At 38.0% G+C, this 21,055-nt stretch overlaps 1 protein-coding gene across 1 annotated transcript in view; it reads left to right on the forward strand.

Moving 5' to 3' along the window:
- M1AP (meiosis 1 associated protein) overlaps positions 1-21,055 on the forward strand; it is a 109,458-nt gene that overhangs the window by 17,601 nt on the left and 70,802 nt on the right. The window contains exons 3-4 of the mRNA XM_074273218.1: positions 12,065-12,250; positions 16,029-16,212. Coding sequence (XP_074129319.1) covers positions 12,065-12,250; positions 16,029-16,212 — 370 coding nt within the window. The remainder of the gene's footprint in view (positions 1-12,064; positions 12,251-16,028; positions 16,213-21,055) is intronic.

Here is a 21,055-nt window from a genome sequence, read left to right on the forward strand (position 1 = left end):
AACAGACATTCACACAGACTATCATCATTTCCTAAGGAATTTTAGCTCATGTAAACAACTGCATAGCAGTCCAAAACAGGGTTATTGAAGGTCCGTGACCCTAGAATTCATGAATAGATTACAGGGAATCCATGGAGTTGGATAGGAAAAGGTTTTATTTTTATTCCAATATAATTTGTATCTATTTTTATGTATTTTTATTTTAGGTATTTTAAAATATTACCTTGAGAAGCAGTCCAGAGGTTTTACCAGCCTGCCTAGAAATTACTTTAATGAGAAAACATTTGATTTCCTTGCTAAGCAAAAAGATATGGGAAGAGGAAAGCAAAAGCAATTCAAAATATAAAAACAAAATCTTAGGTAGGATGATGGTAGAAAATCACTCACAGTATCATTTCATAAAAAAGTAATCATGATGGAAGGAAAAGTGAATTGATACAAAGCTTGTCAAGTGACCCATTTAATCCAGTTGGGTCCTTCTGAAAGTGCTTAAGAATTGAACTTGGAAGATAAAGAACAGATAAGACAAAGTTATTATAACCAATTAATTCAGCATTAATGTGGAGGCAACTACAGTTGGACTCCAGCATTGCAGTCTTTTGTTGTTTCATGAGAGCGAAAACAGAGGAGATTATAAACTGGACCAGACCAGCAGCACATGTTGGGACTCTGTGCTATGGGCAGCACAATTGTGAGCACATTGATGGGCCTCATCTTAAAGAAAATGGGAAAAGTACCAAATGCTCTGAAAAAGTCTGAAAGACATTATTGTTATCCAAAAAAAGAACCAAGAAATTGTATCAATAATTACTGAGCCTTAAACCTATTTTCCCTGTAGGCAAAATCTTTTTAGCATCTTGTACACATGTAACAAATGAGCAGTAAAGACATATTTTTGAAAATGACACTCTATAGTTAATCGCATCTTCATAGTCATACAAGTGACTGAAATGTCCAAGAATACAGCATCCCACTGTGCTTATTTGTTGACTATTTTAAAAAATAAGTAAAAAAAATAATAATAATAAATGATTCACGCCACAAAATTTTGATTGATGTAATAATAAACCAGGAGGCCAAAAGAATGAAAATGAAACATACCACTCACCTGCTGACAGAGGTGGTAATTAAAATACAAGACCATGAGTGAGCAAGACCTGAGTGCAAGTCCTGCCCCAGACACTTATTAGCAGTGTGATCCTGGGCAGGTCACTTAACCTCTGTCTGCCTCAGTTTCCTCATTTGCAAAATTGGGATAATTATAGCATATACTCCATAAGATTGTTGTAAGGACAATACTTGTAAAGTACTTTATAAAGCTTAAAACATTTTGTAAATGCTAGCTGTTATTGTTATTATATACTTTCAAACATAGCTAATCTGGGAATTTGTTTTCTAGACTCAGTGACTGTATTACAGACTTTAATTTATAGGAGGTTTTTGTTCTATTTTGAAAACACTAAAAGTGGGAAGGAGAGGAGGGATAGATGAATGTATTTAAATGCTTGTTAATTGAAAAAATAAAAATAACAAACTATTAAAAAATGTCACTGCAGCTTGCAAAAATTCAGTACTTATAAAATAACCAATAGGATATGACCTAATGACCATAAGTATACAGTAGAAGTTCATTCTCTTTCGTTAATTAAAAGGTGACAAATCCTTGTACTACAAAAATAGACCTGAGAATATCCTTGAGAAAGCATCAAATAAATTGCTGAATAGGCAAAAGTATTTCTCACAATCTCCTGAGAATAATATTTATCCATAAAAATCTAAGAACAATGTTTTTATAATTGCTGCCATATAGAATACTCATCCTTTCCAAGCCAAATAGAATGAAGAACTATTAAACTACTTTTAAACTAGTAGAAGAAAATAAATGAGTGGGAAGAATATAAAATGTATATTATTCCTATCTTCCTTGCTCCTGCTAGAGTTGTGCCAGAAATGCATTCAGGAAGCTTCCAGACAATGAGCTAACATTTGATTTCAAAAAGTAGTCATTCTAACCATTCATGTAATAATCTGGAGATCATTAAGTCTAACGAGCCTCATTGCCACCTGTCTCTGGACCATTTCTACTTGAACTCCCCCAAATGAGAGGAGAACAAAATAATAATAACAATAGTAATAATAGGCTTATCAAGTGCTTTACATATATATGTATGTATGATTTACATGCAACATTTTATTTTTGCAACACTTCCTGTAAAGTAGTTTCTACAGTTATTGTTAAAAAATATAGACTTACCCTTCCTGTAGGGCAACTAGATGGCAAAGTAAAAAGAGAACTGGGCCTGGAGTCAGGAATATTTGAGTTCAAATCCAGACTCACTCATATGTGTGACCCCGGGTAAGTCACTTAGCCATGTTTGCCTCAGTTTCCTCATCAGTAAAATGAACTGGAGAAAAAAGTGGCAAATTATTCCTATACTTTTGCCACAAAAACCTCAAAAGGTGTCACAAGGAGTTGCATGTGACTTAAATGACTCAACAACGAGAAGAAACAGCCTTTCTCTGGATAAGATTCTGAATCCCATGGTTGAGAAAGCCTGCCAGAAGTCATTTAGCCCATAGCTCGTTAGAAGGATATTGATCCTATTATTGAAGTCTTCCATGATAGGAAATTTCTCTTTTCCCTAGGCGAACTGTTCATGTATAGACTGAATAGCATCATCATACATTTTGTATTTTTTGGCATCAGTTTTCCTGACACCAGGAAAGAGAAACAATTTCTTATTTTTGTTATTAATTTTAATATTTCAAATATCTGTAACTTCTTTGGCAGGTGAGTTTCTACTGCAAGAAGTCTATATTCCTTCTCCACCTCAGTAAAATTTCTTGAATTTCTATGACCCAAAAGTGGCCAACCCTTCTAGGATTTGGTTATACCGTTCCTTATGTGACAAAGAGCCCTCACATCTTGCCAGATCTTGCTTCTGATGGCATAGCTTTTGGGAGCCGGGGCGAACCCCCACACTATAATTTGGTATTAGAAAATGATGTCAATGGAGACCTGTACTATGAAGAACAAAAGTAGCATATAACACATCTTGGAGCCTATTGATGCAAGTGCTCTAGAAACACAGTACTTTATTATTGTCCTTGTTTGATATGCCCCAGGCTCCGGGTGAGGTATAGGAGCCAGAAATTAGTGAAAACCCCAGTTTTTGAACCCCAGTAATTTTGAGCCCCAGTAGTACCCCCCCTGGAAATTCTGCCCGTATTGGGCATTTCTATGAAGTACAACGGAAGGGATTGTTGGAAAGACCTGGAATAAAAAAATTCAGAATGCAGGCTCCAAGATAGTTCTAAGTGTATAATGAAACATTCTAACCCCCAGGGATGTCAAAATGATCAAATCCAATTGCTCACCTCATTGCCCTCATCCCAAACAAGAAGGGAAACCCATTTCCTAGATTGATCAATTAATCAATATATATTGAGCCAAGTACTAAATAAAAACTAACAGCCTCATGACAGTATGCAAATTATAAAAGAGAGATTGATTTGCTTAAGGATAGGGATAATTTGCCAGAGAGAGACTCTCAAAAGAAGATTCTCCTCCCATTGATGGTTAAGAAAAAGGAAACTCACTATTGCCTCCAAGTTATAGTAACTGTTGGCACACATCCTGCTTTTACAAGCTCCATGTTCTTTTCATGTGGTTGATCGTCTGGAATTCCAGGATATTTCAGAAATCTCCTTTTATGTCTCTGTTTTCTGTGGATTCTAGATTTCATGAATGTTAGTTATTTCTAAACCCTGGGTCTAACTACAATTGTTCCCTTGTATCACAAATGGAATGTACTATTTGAGTGGGATCTGGGGTGAGAGGTGTCAGTGTCAAGAAATGACAGGATTTGAGTTCTTCGAGTTCATGTCTCAATTAGAGTGGCTTGAAGAAAAAGAAAAAGTTCAATCAGGTGTCAGTGAAACCATTACAGCAGGAGCCAGGTGACTCATTTGGCTGCACCTATACCAGCAAAACCCACACTTCTTTGCCCAGCCAGGGCTTCAGGACTACACAGGGAGCAGCTGGCTTTTTACACAAATGTATCCATTCATGGAGGCCTTCTGCCCACAGCTAAAACTAGGCCAGTTTTAACAAAAGAATATCCTTAGCCTCAGAAAGTATTTACTTCTGTTCTCCCGTGGGGCCCTCACCAAGCTTGTTTGTCATTGTTGGATCAGGAAGGATTGTTACCAGGGATTTACTAGGAAGAGCTGTCCCCTCACACTCAAGGAGGAAGGGTGTAAAATCCTTCAGTTCTGAAGGCATGAACTCCATGTCTGGTCTGAAGGATGTCTGAAGGATGTTCTTGTTCCAAAGAGAAAGGCAAATTCGATAGCATCCTCACTCATCTCACAGACAACACATTATATGAGAAAAGCAACAAGTTAGAACTTGGATTCTATCCTTGCTCTGATGTACCTCTGTGGCCCTGGACCAGACAACCCTCTCACAATTTCAGTTTCCTGCTTTACAAATTAGAGTACTTATCATTCGGAGCTCAGAAGACTGTTAAGGAGAGCACTTTGTAAAACGTTAATGCTTAAAGAACCCATCATTCCATTGGTATGAATGACTAATAAAGGAATACTATTTTCCAAAAGCATTTACTTCTCTTCTGTCTTAGGGATCTGCTACAGCAGAAGGTTACTCATCCTTGTTGAGTCAAGAATGATTACTCAGTCCCAGGGACTGACCAGGAAGAGCTTCCCTAAATCCCTCCACTGATGCTTATCACAACTGTTTTATGACTCAGTTGATGGTCTTTGGGTAAAAACTGAATCACCCTGAAATCATAAATCTCTTTGAACTTAATTAAGCTGGTCCTCATATGAGAGTAATGCAATTCACTACTATGTATGTATTTGACTTTCCAGCCTGAGTTTTCATTCTGTGTGGTACAGTGGAGAAAGACATGAACAAATCTGAATTTGTCCCATTTCTAATCCAACTTCCGATATAGCCTCATTTTCTCATTTGGAAGATGGAAATAACACCTGTGTAAGAAGGGTTGATTATCTTTAACATATTTTGGATTACTTGCCATTTAGGGGAGAGAGTGGGGGGAGAGAAAAATTTAGAATATAAGGTTTTCTAAGAGTCAATGTTAAAGATTTACCTTGCATATGCTTTTCAAAATAAAAAGCTTTAATAAAAGGGGGGCTGCAAGTAAAAAAAAAAGGAGGGTTGATTAAGGGAGTTTCATGATCAGTGATGAGCTTCCTAATTTATCTGATAAAGTTACAAGGTATGAACTATATAGAGACTTTAAGTAGGAATAAGTAGAATAGGAGGGCTGTGCCAAATAGCATTATGTTAAGAGAACAGGAAATGGGATCCTGATTGAGTTTTAGGAACTGGGATTTTCCTCAAATGATTGGCTGGCTGAGATCCAAGAAGACAAACTCATCTCCCAAGAGGCAAAACCATTTTGATCAATCCGATAAGGCTTCATTCATGAGAACAACTGACTTATAAAGGAAAGCAAGAGACAAGAGCAAACTTGTATGTACAGGAATGGTTGGCAGTACTAGTACTTGAATAGTTCCTCCTGATCCCTTCAGGATCTAGTAATGGTTGTCTTGGGACAAAAATACACGGAAATTATATGGCTTGCCTGTGCAACCCAATAAGAGATCTTGAAAACAGACTTTCCTAATCCAATTGACTGCAGCAGCCAGGACACTAATAGGTTTGATATCATTGGATTAATTGAGATCATAAAATTGATCATGAAACTCCCCTAATCCTCACTCATCCCCCCCACTTAAATATTTGTTGTTCCAGAAATTAAAACTGGGATTTCTTCAGACACATTGGATCATGTCCCAAATTCTGAATTTCTGCATAAGACTCTGGGTATTAGAGAGGAACTAGTAATTGTTCTCTTCTTTACTGACTTTTCCAATGCCTTGCGCAAAAAGCCTAGCAATGTGTCTATGTGTCATAAATTTTAGATACTCACATATTCCATTTAAGAATTGTTCCTGGAGTTTATCATCATCCCCATCATCAAATTGTTCACTTGAAGACTAATTGAAGGTCAGAGCTTCAGAAAAATTGATATGGGGAGTGAACAGAAGTTGAGGGTCTGAACTCCGAGGTATGTCTACATACCTCTCAGATTGGCTAAAATGACAGGAAAAGATAATATTGGAGGGGATGTGGGAAAACTGGGACACTGATATATTGTTGATGGAACTGTGAACGAATCCAACCATTCTAGAGAGCAATTTGGAACCATGCTCAAAAAATATCAAACTGTGCATACCCTTTGACCTAGCAGTGTTTCTACTGGGATTATTTCCCAAAGAGATCTTAAAGGGACCCACATGTGCAAAAATGTTTGTGGCAGCCCTCTTACTACAAGCTAGAAACTGGAAACTGTCAGTTAGAGAATGGCTAAATAAATTATGGTATATAAATGTTATGGAATATTATTGTTCTGTAAGAAATGACCAGCAGGATGATTTCAGAGAGGCCTGAAGAGACTTGAGAGACCTGATGCTGAGTGAAATGAGCAGGACCAGGAGATCATTATACATTTCAACAACAATATTATATAATGATCAATGTGGCTTTCTTCAACAATGAGTTGATTCAAACTAGTTCCAATTGTTCAGTAATGAAGAGAGCCGTCTACACCCAAAGAGAGAATCGTGGAAATTGAGTGTGGACCACAACATAGCATTTTCACTCTTTCTGTTATTGTTTGCTTGCATTTTTGTTTTCCTTCTCAGTTTTTTTTTTCTTTCTAGAGCTGATTTTTCTTGTGCAGCAAGATAATGGTATAAATATGTATATATATATATATATATATATATATATTACATATATATATATATTGGATTCAACATATATTTTAACATTTAACATGTATTGGACATGTATTACCATCTGCGGGGGGGGGTGAGAAGGAGGGGGAAATTTGGAACAGAAGGTTTTGCAAAGGTCAATACTGAAAAAATTACCCATGCATATATTTTGTAAACAAAACGCTATAATTAAAAAAGAAGTTGAGGGTTTGACCCTAATAAATAGTAAAAATGTTCCTATCAGATATAATGAACAACATTATAATTAAAATGCACACCCCTCCTTTGTTTTAACAATTGATAAACTACTGACATGTACAGTATATTTCATGTCAGTAGGAAACATTTTTATGTTGTCTTTTTAATGTTTAGGAGAACTGTTTTGTGAGTTGAGAGAAATAGTACCAAGATGGAAGAATAAGAGAAAAAAATATATCTCTATAAGTCCTCCACAAAAAAAAAAAAAAAAAAAAAGTCACTAGAAAAAGTCACAGTGAGTCATTTTTCCAGCCTAAATGAGGATAAGGAGATAATTGTCATCTGTGGTCTAGCTGGGTCTAGTCAAAAACAGCTGCACAGAGCACTTCAACATAGGGCCTGAAAAAGGGACAAAGCTGTACACTAGGGCAAGAAGAGGCCCCAGAGCTATATAGAGGGGCCTGAACTTGTACACATACAAGAATGGGGGTGCCAACTGACAACTTCAGTCCTCACTACTCAGCTCCAGGTCACAGATGGACTGAGAAGGGGACCTGGGCCTAAGAGTAGCAAATTAGGGTAGGGAACCCTATACTATCTTATGAATTTGGAGCAAGTTTAGCAACAAACCTGGAAACAAAGCAGAACAGTAGTCTCAGTCCCAGCTTCCAATCCACCCTGAAGCCTGCATCTGATTAAATAGGGCAGGAAGCTCAGACCAAAAGACAAATTTTGCAGTTCTGTTACTTTGAAGCAGCAGAGCTTTCCAGCTTTCTGACAGTAGCTGATTCCAACAATAATCTATAGGAGCTCCAATTAAGAGCAAACTCACAGATGTGTTACTTAGACTAAACCCCGGATCAGGAACTTGCAGAATTCAGACAAGAGTGTCATCAATCAGACTTTGTTCTTGATTAGATCATTTTAGGAGCTCTGTAAGCCTTTAGGTCTCCAATCTGAACTGCCCTTGAGATCCTGAAATAGCATAACATTCAATGATCCTAAGAAAGTAGTAGAATGGCCAGTGCAGATATTCTTTCCAGAAAGTGCACAGAGCTTATCAAGTCCAAAATTGGGAAGCAGGCTGAAAAAAGGAACAAATAAAGCCTTAAGGAAAAACACTCTTGGGTACAAGTTCAACTAGAACTCTTGGGAAAATGAAGCAATAATTTGTTTTTTTTTAATTAAAAGTTATTTTAAATCAAATGAGAGTGTTAAAAGGAAAAATGCAAAAGAAATAAGAACTGTTGGGGAAATAATTGGAAAGAAAATTAACAGCTTGAAACAAAAGGTGCAGAATTTTACCTAGTCCATGAAAAATATTAAGGACCATAAGTTAATTATTCCATGAGACAAAAAAACCACATTAAAATCAAATCAAAAGATTGAAAAAATAGAAGAAAATATAAGATGTCTCATAGAAAAAAAAGCAAATGATCTAAGAATAGATTGAGGAGAGATATTTAGTCTACCTGATAAAAAAAAAGAGCTTACTAAATAATCACATTTCAAGAAATCATAAAACTGCCCACCAAAGGGCAAAATAGAAAATAATCCATTGTTCACCTTTTGAAAAAGACCCCAAAATGAACACTCCTAGAAATGTTACAAACGAAATCCAGAGTTTCCAGGTCAAAGAAAAATACTGCAAGCAACCAAAAAAAAGGAATTTTAAAGTACTGAAGAGCTACAATCAGGATCACACACAATTTAGCAGTACCACTGAAAGGAACAGAATGCTTAGACCTGGATATTCCAAAAGAATATAGATCTGCAACCAAAACTAATACCTAGCACAACTGAGTATACTCTCCAGAGGAAACAAAGGAATCTTGAATGAAAAAAGAGGATTTCCAAACATTCTTGATAAAATGACCAAAGCTGCATAGAAACTTTGGCATACAAGCACAAGAGTCAAGAGTTACTTGAGTAGTGAGTTTTATATCAAGGCAAAATCTGCAACAAAAATACAAAGTCTCTTTCCCTGATTCCTTGGACATAGATAACTATATTACAAAATAGAGTATAATAAGATAAAGGTGGGTCAAAGCCAGATTGTGAAGGATTTTAAATACTAGAAATGAGTTAGTATTTTTCCCTGTCAGCAATAGGGAACCATTGAAAGTTTGTTTTTTGTTTTTTTTTTTTTAATGGATATATGTCATAATCAAAAATGCGAATTGTACTAGCAGAACAGTGGTTTCAAGGATATAAAAAACTCCCTTTATCAGCAAATCAGCAACTACTTTGTACTTGTAGACTTAGAGATTGCTTCAGACAGTGAGAGCTTAAGTGATATGATCAAGGTTATATAGCTAGCATGGTAGAGGCAAAGCCATTACACGAATTCTCCTGCTACAGAGTGATTACTTTAGGAACTTGCTCTGTGAAGGACAAATAAAGAGGGCTGAAGCTAGAGGCAGAAAGACCAGTCAGGAGACTTTTAAAGTAGTCCAGGTAGAAGTAGTGACCACCTGAAGCTTGATGGCAGCTCTGTGTTTGGAGAGGAGACAGATGCAAATTCTGTGCATGGGGAATTGACTTGGAAAATAATTAAATGTAGAAATAGAGGGGAAATTCAAAGATAACACCCCCAAACCTGGTTGCTAGGAAGATGATAGTGTCAGCAAAGGAAAGAAAAAAATTGAGAAAGTCATGTTTAGAGTTTAACAGACATTACTATTCTAATGCCTCGTCATGGGGTGGCAGTGACTCTGGGTTTTTGAAGTCTGTACCATCAGAGCACAAGCTATGTTAGTAAATTTTTATTTTATTTTTTAATTAACAAGCATTTCTTTCCCTCCTCCTTCCCCCACTGAAAAGAAAACCCTCTTTAACAAAGATACATGGTAAAGCAAAACAAATTCCCACATTGGCCATGTCTCTTTTTGCACATTGGATCCTTTATCTCTATTGGAAGATGGGTAACATTCTTCATTAGCAGTTTTCTAAAATTATGGTTGGCCATTACATTGGTCGGAGTTCTTAAAAGTCTTTCAGAGTATTCATTTTTACACTGTTGTTTCAGTATAAACTGTGGTCCTAATTCAGAGCCCAAGTTTTGCTAGTTCTTCCCAAGCTGGAAAGGCCCTGAGTACAGGCTCTTGGCAGACTGTTATTGAAGAACTGAAGTTTGCACAGGATCATCTCCAGATTGGTCACAGGATGATGAATTTTTCAGCTGCAGCATTTCCTAAGTTGTAAAGAGTTTTCAGCTTGTGTTATTGGAGAGAATACCCACCTAATGAAATCACCAATCTTTAAAAGCAAGCTATTGGAGTCTAGTCTGCTCTGTAATTGAGCAAAAGGCTGTTAACTCTGGAAGGAATCTGAAAGAGCATCTAGTCCGCTTCCTCGTTTTACGGAAAGAATTTGAAGTACTGAAGAACCACAGCCAATTTCACACAGTTTGGCAGCTCCATTGAAGAGGAACAGAGAGCTTGGACTTTGATCCAAAAGGTAAAAGAGATGGACCTACAACCAAGACTAATACTTAGCACAACTGAGTATAACTTCCAGAGTTTAAAAAAAAAGAAAGAAATCTTAATTGAAATAGATTACTTCTAAGAACTCCTGATGAAATGACCAAAGCTGCATAGAAACTTTGAAATACCAGCACAAGAGTCAAAAGTTGCTAAGTGTAGTGAGTTTTGGTGGGGCTTGTTTTCTAAGGCAGAAAGAAGTACTCCAGTCTCTTCACCCTACCCCCGCCTAGTCCTTGGACACAGATAACTGTAATACAAAGTCTCAGAGATATAAAGGCTTGTCCACTGCCACACGGCAAAGCGTAGAACCCAAAGCTGTCTCCAGATCTTTTCCATTGTTACCGTTAAATTGCCCCCATAATTTGCCTATTTTTAATTTATTTGCCTTGTCTCTCCCAAGATGACTATATGCTATTTGTTGCAAAAATTGTCATACTTTCATTCATTGAACAACCATCTGTTAAGCACCAGCTTTTGGGTAAAGCAGTGATTTTTTTTCTGAAATATGTCAAATGAAGATAGTCACATAGGTGGGCTAGGCATGCATTTATGTAATTTAATTTGAGCGGAGAGTGATATTGGCCAATTCCCCAAATAACTCTTCCTATCTCCCCATGCTAATACTTGGAGTTTTTCTAATGAAACCTTTCTTCCATAATGAAAGTTCACTTTTAGAATGAGAATGTCAGTTTTAGTGAGGGAAAAATTAGAATATATGGATTCAGATTTTGTCTTTAGCACTTACAAGCCAAATGACAGTGAGAAGTCACTGATTATGCCTTGGTTTTCTCATCTATGAAATGAAGTAGTACTTATACTGCCTATTTCATAGCATGATAGTTAGGAAAGCACTTTGTAAATCTAAATATGCTATATAAATATGAAATGTGCCCCTTTGGAGAATAAAGGCATTCAGCTAAATTCATATTCTTCTGCAAATTACTTCTATCAGATCCTTTTCTAAGAGCAGGTTTTGGATAAGGGGAGGGCTAAGAAGAGAACAGGTCTCTGTATTGTATGTGAGGCTTGGTTGCCTTCCTTTGTGTGACTATACAATAAAGTAAGCATCCCTACCTCCACGCTTGCCTTGATGATTGTGAATGGGACAGAACACTATGAACTCAAATAAACAGCCTCACTTAGAATTGGAAGTGAATAAAATCTCCTTTTTCTAGGAAAACACCTAAGGAAAAGTAGGCAAAGAGAGTAAGTATTTGGCCTAAGGAGAAACAAAGAAAATCACTGAGGGGACAGCCCTGCAAGTCAGCCAGATCTCTCTGGGCAGATGCCCAGTGGTCATAATTCAGCTGCTCTGAGTTACTGTTACTGATGGAGAAAGAGGGCTGGACAGTGCATGGGTTCCCTGTTCTTGGTAACCCTGACCAATGAGGTCCTGCTGACTGTTGGACTTGCTTTCTGGGACAGTAGTGGGTGATCCCTCCTGGGCATGTATGACAATTCAGACTAGACATTGCTAGTCCTATTTTGAAAGGAATTGCTTTTACTTCGTTGGGGAGTCATGGTTTCTAACTTTTATTCCCCCTCTGCAGCAGGTAAAAGGGAACTTTGTGAGGCTACAAGCCTGCATCTCTGAGTTGCATCTGGTACCAAGAGAAGGGGCTTTCCCAGCCCAGAGATCCTGTCTGAATCTGGCGGTACAGGATGGGCTCCAGCAGTTCAAACAGTACAGCAGGCATGCGATGACAAACGCAACTCCAAGCAGCTCTTCGCTGGAGGTAAAGGATGCTGGCTTCCAGGGCACCCACTCAGAGGCAGCCTGCCAGGTTTATAGACATTTTGCATAGGATCACAAATGTTACATCATTTTTGGTAGTTCCCTAAATGTTCACCTATATGAATCTCATTTCCCTAGCTAAGCTCTGAGCTCTCTAAGGGCAGACACTGTCATTTTCTTCCTTCAAAGCCCCCACTGCATAGTCTAGCATAGGGCTATTTTGCAATAGTGACCTGAAAAATCCAAGTTGAAATGGAATTAAATTGTGTACACAACCTACAATCAAATTTGATCTAAGACTGCAGTCTTATTCCTGGACAGATCTCTGGTGAGGTGGCCATCAGATTGGTATATTTGTCCTGAGGCCCTCAGGAATTTGTTAATACTGGGAGTCAAATCTTGACATTGGAACCAACGATATGACTTTTAGAATCAGCTCAACCTTGAAATTGGCCAGAAGCCGACATACACACTTCTTTAGGACCTGGATCTGACTTGGTGATAGAGGTTTTCAAGAAGTAGCAGTTTTTCCAGGAAATTAAAATAAAAAGTAGTCTCATTTCCTCCTTCATGCTCATTATTATCCAAAAGTGTGTGTTGAATGTCATGGAGATCTTGACAGACCAGTCTTTGAGACATAGTAACAGCAATGATGAATATATGCTAGACATGCAAATAGCAAAATAAAACTATTCAAATAAGACTTGAATGAATAGTGAAGTAATTGTATCATTTAAAGGTCAAGGATACATACCTTTAGGTGGGAAGGACTGAGGGAAAGACATTGTAAGAGGGGAAGAGCATTGGATTTCTGAGCCCAAATTGAGCTGGGTGATCTCTATTATACACCTGGAACTTTTACTTTCACCTCTCCTTTCTTCCTCCCTCTCCCTTCTATTACCACTCTCCTCTAAAAGGTGAGAGGGGGGAAGGAAGGAAAAAAGAAATTTTATTTTTAATGACTTATTTGGGAGAGGCAGGTAGATCAGCCAGCTTTCATTAGATACTTTTTTTTATTGATAGAACTCAATTCAAGCTCCTCTTCTCTCCTCTCCTCTCCTCTCCTCTCCTCTCCTCTCCTCTCCTCTCCTCTCCTCTCCTCTCCTCTCCTCTCCTCTCCTCTCCTCTCCTCTTCTCTTCTCTTCTCTTCTCTTCTCTTCTCTCTCTCTCTCTCTCTTTCTCTCTCTCCCTCCCTCCCTCCCTCCCCTCCCCTCCCCTCCCTCTCCTCTCCTCTCCTCTCCTCTCCTCTCCTCTCCTCTCCTCTCCTCTTCTCTTCTCTTCTCTTCTCTTCTCTTCTCTTCTCTTCTCTTCTCTTCTCTTCTCTTCTCTTCTCTTCTCTTCTCTTTCTCTTCTCTTCTCTTCTCTTCTCTTCTCTTCTCTCTCTCTCTCTTTCTCTCTCTCTCTCTTTTTCTCTCTCTCTCTCTGTCTCTCTGTCTCTGTCTCTGTCTCTCTCTCTCTCTCTCTCTTTTTTTTTCTGTCTGTCTCTGTCTCTTTGTCTCTTTAGTTCTCTTAAATTTCTACTTAAAATCTAAGTAGAAATAAAATTGATGGTATTTCAGACAGCATCATGGGAATACCTTTCTGACAGACAACAAAAGGATATAGGAGAACAGTATAAATTAAGTTTCCACAGAGAATCAACAAAACTCTGGGCCAAATACAGCAGTAGAAATTGTATGATCCTGGCAAAATTAAAGGACAAAGTACTGTCCTATTAACAGCCAACTTGAAGACTCTTTTTGGAGAGTACTTTATCAGGATGTTGTTTTGGTGGTGTTGGGAAGTGCTTTCTGGCACCAATTTTTAAAAATAATGGCTTAGTGGAAAGAGCTCTGGATTGAGGGTCAGGCATCCTGGGGCAAACTCATATATGAGCTGAGGGTCAGTGGGAAAATCATTTCACTTTTCTTCGGGTCAGTTTCTTCCTCTGTAAGATGATGCTTTCCCCATCCACATCACAGGGTTATTAAGGGGAAGGCACTTTGTTAAGTGCTTTAGACTCTCAGGGCAGCAAGAACAGAGCAGAAGTCATCACTCCAGCCATCCTCCAGTCAGGAAGCTTCCATCACATCATCTACATCCTTCACCTTCTTCTGAAACATTTCCACACACATCTCCTCAAACAGCCGATTCCACTTTTGCACAGCCTTGATTCTAGTAAGTTTTGCCATATGTTGGCCCAAACTCTACCTTTTTAAAATTTCCCCTCATTGGTATTAGTTCTGCCAAGAAAAGTAAGGTTAATCCCTCTTCCTGTGAGAGTTATCCAGCTATTTGGAGTTCTCTTCCTCTAGCTAAACATACCCCATTCAATTAGTCAAGACAAGTCAACAAGCAATTATTTTGAACACCTCTTGTGTGGCGTACATGCTAGGGATACAAAGAAAGACTTAAAAATTGTCTCTGCTCTTAAGGAGTTTATAGTCTACTAGGGAAGCTAACATGCAAATAACTATGTGAAAACAAGATATCCACAGGATACACTGGAAATAATCAACTAAGGGGGACCAAAAAAGCCTTTCTGTTGTTGAGTTTTTTTAGCTGGGACTTGAAGGAAGCTGTGGAAACCAGGAAGCTGAGCTGAGGAGAAGAGAATTCCAGGCTTAGGGGCCAGCCATGGACATTGCCTCGAGTTGGGAAATGGAATTTCCTGGGCAGAGACTAGTGACATTGGATCAGAGAATATATGGAAGGGAGGAAAGCATTAAGGAGAAAGAAAAGGCAGACTAACAATGGAATGGATAGCTAGGAATCCCATAACTAACCTCATTTCTCTTCCCTGGATGCAACCCAGCTTGTCATAAAATCATAGGATTTGGAACTACCAAGGAAACTTATTGTCATTTGGTGCTACCCTCTCATTTTACAAGTAGAGAAACAGACCAGAAAGATATAAGAACCCAGCAGAGGTCATGTAGGTATCAAGTAGCAGAGCCCAGATAGATTCAAATCCAGGTCTTTTGTAAGGTCTTTGCTGAGTATTAGGGAATGCCCATTTATACAATTAGTCCTCAGATCTGTTATTTGCTGAAGACACCAAAAATAACCATAATGATGATAGCTTACATTCATGTAGGGCTTTAAGCTTGCAAACATTTTATGTATTTTTTTAATTGGAGTCTTAAACCAATCCTGTAGGACAGCTATTCTAGTATTGTACCCATTTTATAGATAATGAACAGACCCAAGAGTGCTTGTCCATGGCCACATAGCTAATGTCAATTCCAAGTGTAACAACACCATGCCCCTGAAATGGTAAAGAATAACCCTGAATGGGATTAATTGGCCTTGGCACTTTGTCTTTCATATTGGTCAAAGAAGGCTTTTGTCCCCGGATGTGCAACTATCCGGAAAGCTGCAACAGAGGTTAATATTTCTAACAATAATAGGAACAATCCCAGTCAGATTGGGGAAGAGTGAGCCTGAAAGAATTCAGAATGAAAATAAAACACTCACTTCTAGGGGATAACAGATAAGCTATCTCCCTCCCACATGGAAGAACTACCTTCCATTGCACTCAGACAGAAAGAATCAAGCACTTCCTACCTTCTCCACCCCCAGCTCACCATCATGGTGATTTCCTTTCACCTTCCAGGGCAGGTTCAGACTGTTAGTATCTACTTCTGTAGAGTGAAAACTTGAATCAATACTTTAACTTCACCCCCCCCAGCTACCTCATTTTCTGGCAAACTAAATACTTCCTTTCATATTCTTTAGAAATATATGAAGCAGACGAGAGGAAATATCCAGTCCCTAATGATGTCTGGCTTTTTCTTTAGATTACAGTGCTGACTTGCCAGTCTGGAAAAGAGATTGTTAAACAGCTGGAGAGAGAGCTACAAGACAGAGACACAGTGAGCCTCCGGAGACTGCAGGTCACAGAGATCTCAAAGGGAGATGTCCTGGAGGCCCCGGACTCCCCATGTCATAGTTCAGCCCCTCCTGAAGAGTTTAGCCCTGATGGTGAGTATGGAAGGAAAAGGTGACACTGGCTGGGAGCCAGCATTGAGGATGCAACCTCCCTGCATCTGTGTGATGGGCCCTTTGGCTTTGGTCCTTGTTCAGAAAAGCTGGGTTGTGACTTTCAACTTTGCTTAGTTTCCACTTTTATTTTTTCATTATTTCAGTGGGTAGTCACGGCTGTACTCATAGGCACACAGAAATGCCCTATTTTAGAGTTGGAAGATACCATAGATATAAACTAACTTAATGCTTTCGTTCTAATATTAGGAAATTGAGGTGCAAGGGAGGGAGGGATTTGTCTAAGATAATCTCCCCAGGGAGGACAGACCCAGCCTCTTCTGATTTCTTCTCCTAGTTCTTTCCACTATTGAAGACAAAGACTTAGAAAGAGAAGGGTTTTTTCATCTGAGCTAACTCCCTCATTTTACATTTGAGGGAACTGAGGAGGATCAGAGAGGTAGCTCAGGAGTGGATGGGCATCCTGGCCAAGGTCTATGCAAATTTGTTGCTTCCCCATCAGCAACCATTATTGAGATCAACAAACCTACCCATTAAGTGCTTACAGTGTGTAAGAACCCTGGATAAAAAGAGCTAAAGGAAGGATCTAAAAGACTTCCAATCTGGGTAGGAAGACAAGACACAGAATAACAGAGCTGCAGGACAGCCAAGGCTAAGTGCCCAACTAATGGTTGGCTAGTGCTGACAACCAGACAGGAGGCCTCTTGGACACACCTTCTTTGTCAGCAATATCTTTTCTAGGTCATGCTTGTCCCTGCTTCATAGAACAAAATGGAGATTGTGACTCCATGGAAAACCACAAACTTATTTTCAATTTGCAGTATGGTAGTTCTCAAAATATTTCTTTCTTTGTCTTCTCTTGTTTTACAATGAATTTCTTTAGCTCTTTTGTTAGCCTTTCTGTGATAGTTTATCACAGAAACAGAGGGTTCAAACTAAGGTATTGAACAAAAAAGTAGGAACTGTATTCTCCCCTAAGTGTTGTCCTTTTCTTGGAAAAAATATATATGGATATATAAATAATCTTAGAATCAAAAAAAGAAGAGTGATTCTTTATTGATGGCTTGTTTTTCCAAATAACCCAATTCTATTATCATATTTCCATTGATTAACTCTAAGGCCTTAATTAAATCCAAAGCTATTCAAAAGAGAGCAACCTAACCATTCACACTGGAAAAATAAACTTAAGAAAAAAATACCTGCTACCCAGATCATGATGCTGTACACAGGTAACCCACTGAGACAATTTTTCAGTAGGTCCATCTTAAATAAATGCTGTACATGTAGAAGAGGAGGGCATATTGTTCTTTTGTTATCATCAGTCTCATTTACATGAGTGATCTACCTCCCAATTTCCACATTTGGCAAGAGGGTTGAAGAGGGAGATGATGGAATGGTGAGTCTGTTCACAGGTGAGAGATTAAACAAAAACAAATGTAACATGACCTGTTTCTTTTTGTATAACAAAGAAGTTTATTCAGTGATCTCCAAGGAACTTTCCATATCTGAATTTCTACATTTAAACTAAATGCATTTTATCTCACATATCAGTAAATACACTGATCACCGAAAGCCATTTCTGGTGAACTCACATTGCAAGTTCATGAAAACACATTTGATTTTGCCGCCAAACTGGACTGAATCTCATCCTTTCCTTTTCTGCTTCATGCATTCTCAAAGGCCATTCCTTATGCCTGGAATGTATTCCCTCCACAGTGAAGAGCACCTGCTCTGGAGTTAGAGGACTTGGATCTAAATCCCACTTCTGATACATGCTGCTTGTGTAATGTTCAGCAAGTCACTTAACCTCCTCAGGCCTCAGTTTGACCGTCTGTAAAATCACAATTGGACTTGATTTCCTCTGAGCTTCCTTTCAGCTTAAGATCTTTGTTTCTGTGATTTTTCCTTCATGGTCTAATTTAGATACTAAAATGCTATTTCCTCCATGAAACTTTCCCGCCTCAAATTAAAAAAAATTGTTATTCTGAACCTCAAGAATACTAACAAATATGAACATTCTCATATTACAAAGAAGAACCAAAAAAAGAGAATTATGTCTGAGACTCATCATTTAGAGTGTGTTTTTCGAGCTAGTTCCAGACTGCCCTATTTGTCTGTGTTGCCCTCTGATCCCCCTTGGGTTTTCTCTGTTCATTTTTAAAAATATGCTTCATTAATGTTCTTTTGAGAGGAAGGTATGCTGATCTTACTTCCTTGCCTCAATATGAATTCTTCATCCTTAACAAAAATTTTAAATACCCATATAACAAGTTAACATAATTAAGCAAAATAAATACACATATTAGCTGATTCTAACCATGGGTTTTTTCCCCACACTTCTAATCTTTCACTTTTGGATCAAAAGCTAGGAAGCACGCTTCATCACAGATCCTTTGGTCATCATTGGTCATTTCATTCAATGTTGTGATCAATGTGTAAATTGTTCTCTTAATTCTGCTCACTCTGTGTCAGCTTATATGAGTTTTCCCAAGTTTCCCTGAATCTATCCCCTTTATTATACTTTTGTAAAACAAAAACATTCTATTATATTTATACAACAGAATTTATTTAGCCATTCCCCAATTGATGAATGTTCCCTTAGTTTCAGTTCTCTTTTACAATAAAAAAAAGTCATCAACCAATAACAAATGAGATCATGTGTTAATTAAGCTTTGCAAAGCTTAAAGTGCCTAAATGCTAACTATGATGATGATGGTACATATGGGTCTTTCATTTTTTGCATTTTGGGGGGGGAGGCTCTAAGGCTAATAGTACTATGCCCAAGTAAAAGGATCTACACAGTTTAGTGACTTTGAGAATTTAGTTAGAAAATGAGTGCTACAATTTTTGGACCAATTCACAGCTCTATAAATGGGTCATTAGTGTCCTTGTTTTTCCACTTCTCTGACATATCATTTCCTTTTTGGGGGGGAGGAGGGGCCATCTTAAATATGTGAGATGAAACCTCAAAATTGTTTTGGTAGAAAACAATTTCTTCCATATTAATGATTTAGAGCATGTTTTTTTTTTCCTGTGATTGTTGAATTTGCTTTTCTTTTGAGAATTTCCTATTCCTATCCTTTGATCTTTTATCTATTGGGAAATGACTTTTGTTCTCACGTATTTGGATCAGGTCCCTATATCAGACCTTTATCAGAAAAATTTGCTGCAAAAATATTTTCCTGGTTAACTGTTTATCTTTTCATTGTACCAGTATTTATTTTTTGATTTCATATGATCAAAATTGTTTTATCTTTTGTGGTCTATTCTATTTTATCTATTCTGTCTTTCGTCAAGAGCTCCATCTCATACCTGTAATTGGAAAAATTATCTCCTTCCTCAGTGCTCTAATTGTCATGTAACCTTTCATATCTAGGCCATGTATCCATTTAAGGTTTATTATGTTATACAATTGAATTGTTAATATAAATCTAATTTCTGTCAGATCACTTTCCAGTTCTCCAAGATATTTTTATCAGATAGTGAGTCCTTATCTTGTAGTTGGGATCTTTAGGTTTATTGAACACTGGACTACTATATATTTATTTCTGGATCTTGTGTTCCAAATGTGTCTCACTAATGAACTTTTCCGAATTTTAACCAATACAAAGAGTTTTGTTATTTATTGTTCTGTAGTATAGTGTGAGATCTGGTGTTCTCCTTAAATTTTTTTAGGGAAGACAACGACAAAAATCTTTCATTTTATCTTATATCTAGATTGTAATAGGAGCTTTAAAATGTTTTTTCCCACTTTTAACAGTCTCAGCACCTAGCATAGTGCTCTGCAGGAGTTAGGAGTTAGGTCCTGAAATAAATATTTGTTCAGTTGAATAGAATTGTGGTTGCTGGATCAAATCACTAGAAGATGAGCAGAATAAATTCCTTCCTTTCATCCCATTCCAACATTTGGATGTAGGTGAAATTAGGTACACGATAAATATCAAGGATGGTCTGGAAAGAGACATGGTATGTTACTGGAAGATTATATATAGCTCAGGCCCAGAAGACATGCTTTGGAGATGGAGGTAGAGGACGATGAAAGTAATAGGGTAAGCAGGTGGAATATAGACTGACAGTAAGGATTTGAGTGTTAGTGGGTAGCTTCTCCCCTCCAAACATGCTCCCAGCTTTCTCTGAGTGTGTGTACTGAATGAGTCACCTCCCCAGGAAGGCAGCTATATGTGATTGCCTTTGAAGTGAGGAAGTGGTTACAGTACAGCTTTCTCAGAACACTTAACTGAGGGAGAGCTTTCTTTTCCCAGTGACAAGGAAACCAAACCAATTATATCATATTCTGTTGCATCTCCCTTTACCCAACTGATCTGCTGAGCTAGTTCTGCAGTCCTAAACTTGCTTCCAGCCTGACATGGATCTGTTTGCCAGAAACTTCTGACCAGGATCTTTGGATTGGATCCCTGGGCTCTCCTTCATTGCTTCTCTCTAAGCAAGTCCATAAAACTGCTCTATAAAAGCATCCTGGGGATGCTTCTCTCCCTTCCAAGATGATCAATAGCTCTCTTTGACTATCATTGCCCTGGAGTTTATCCCAGCAAAATCTTCCAAACAAAATTTAGGTTGGATTTATGGCTGTTTTTCCCAAAATGTTTTTCAGTGTGTATCTGAGCATATGACTTCCTTACTCAGCCAACTCCTGTTGCCTCTAAGGACAAAATATAAACCCTTCTGTTGAGCCTTTAAATCCCTTCCCAACTAGATTCCCAAAGGATGCCCATTATTCTCTTGTATTCTTCATTCCAACTCAGCTGGCCTTTTCTCTGTCCCTTATATAAAATGCATTTCTTCTATATTAATGATTTAGAGCATG

The sequence above is a fragment of the Sminthopsis crassicaudata genome, chromosome 6, assembly GCF_048593235.1.
Source record: "Sminthopsis crassicaudata isolate SCR6 chromosome 6, ASM4859323v1, whole genome shotgun sequence".
NCBI classification, from domain to species: Eukaryota; Metazoa; Chordata; class Mammalia; order Dasyuromorphia; family Dasyuridae; genus Sminthopsis; species Sminthopsis crassicaudata.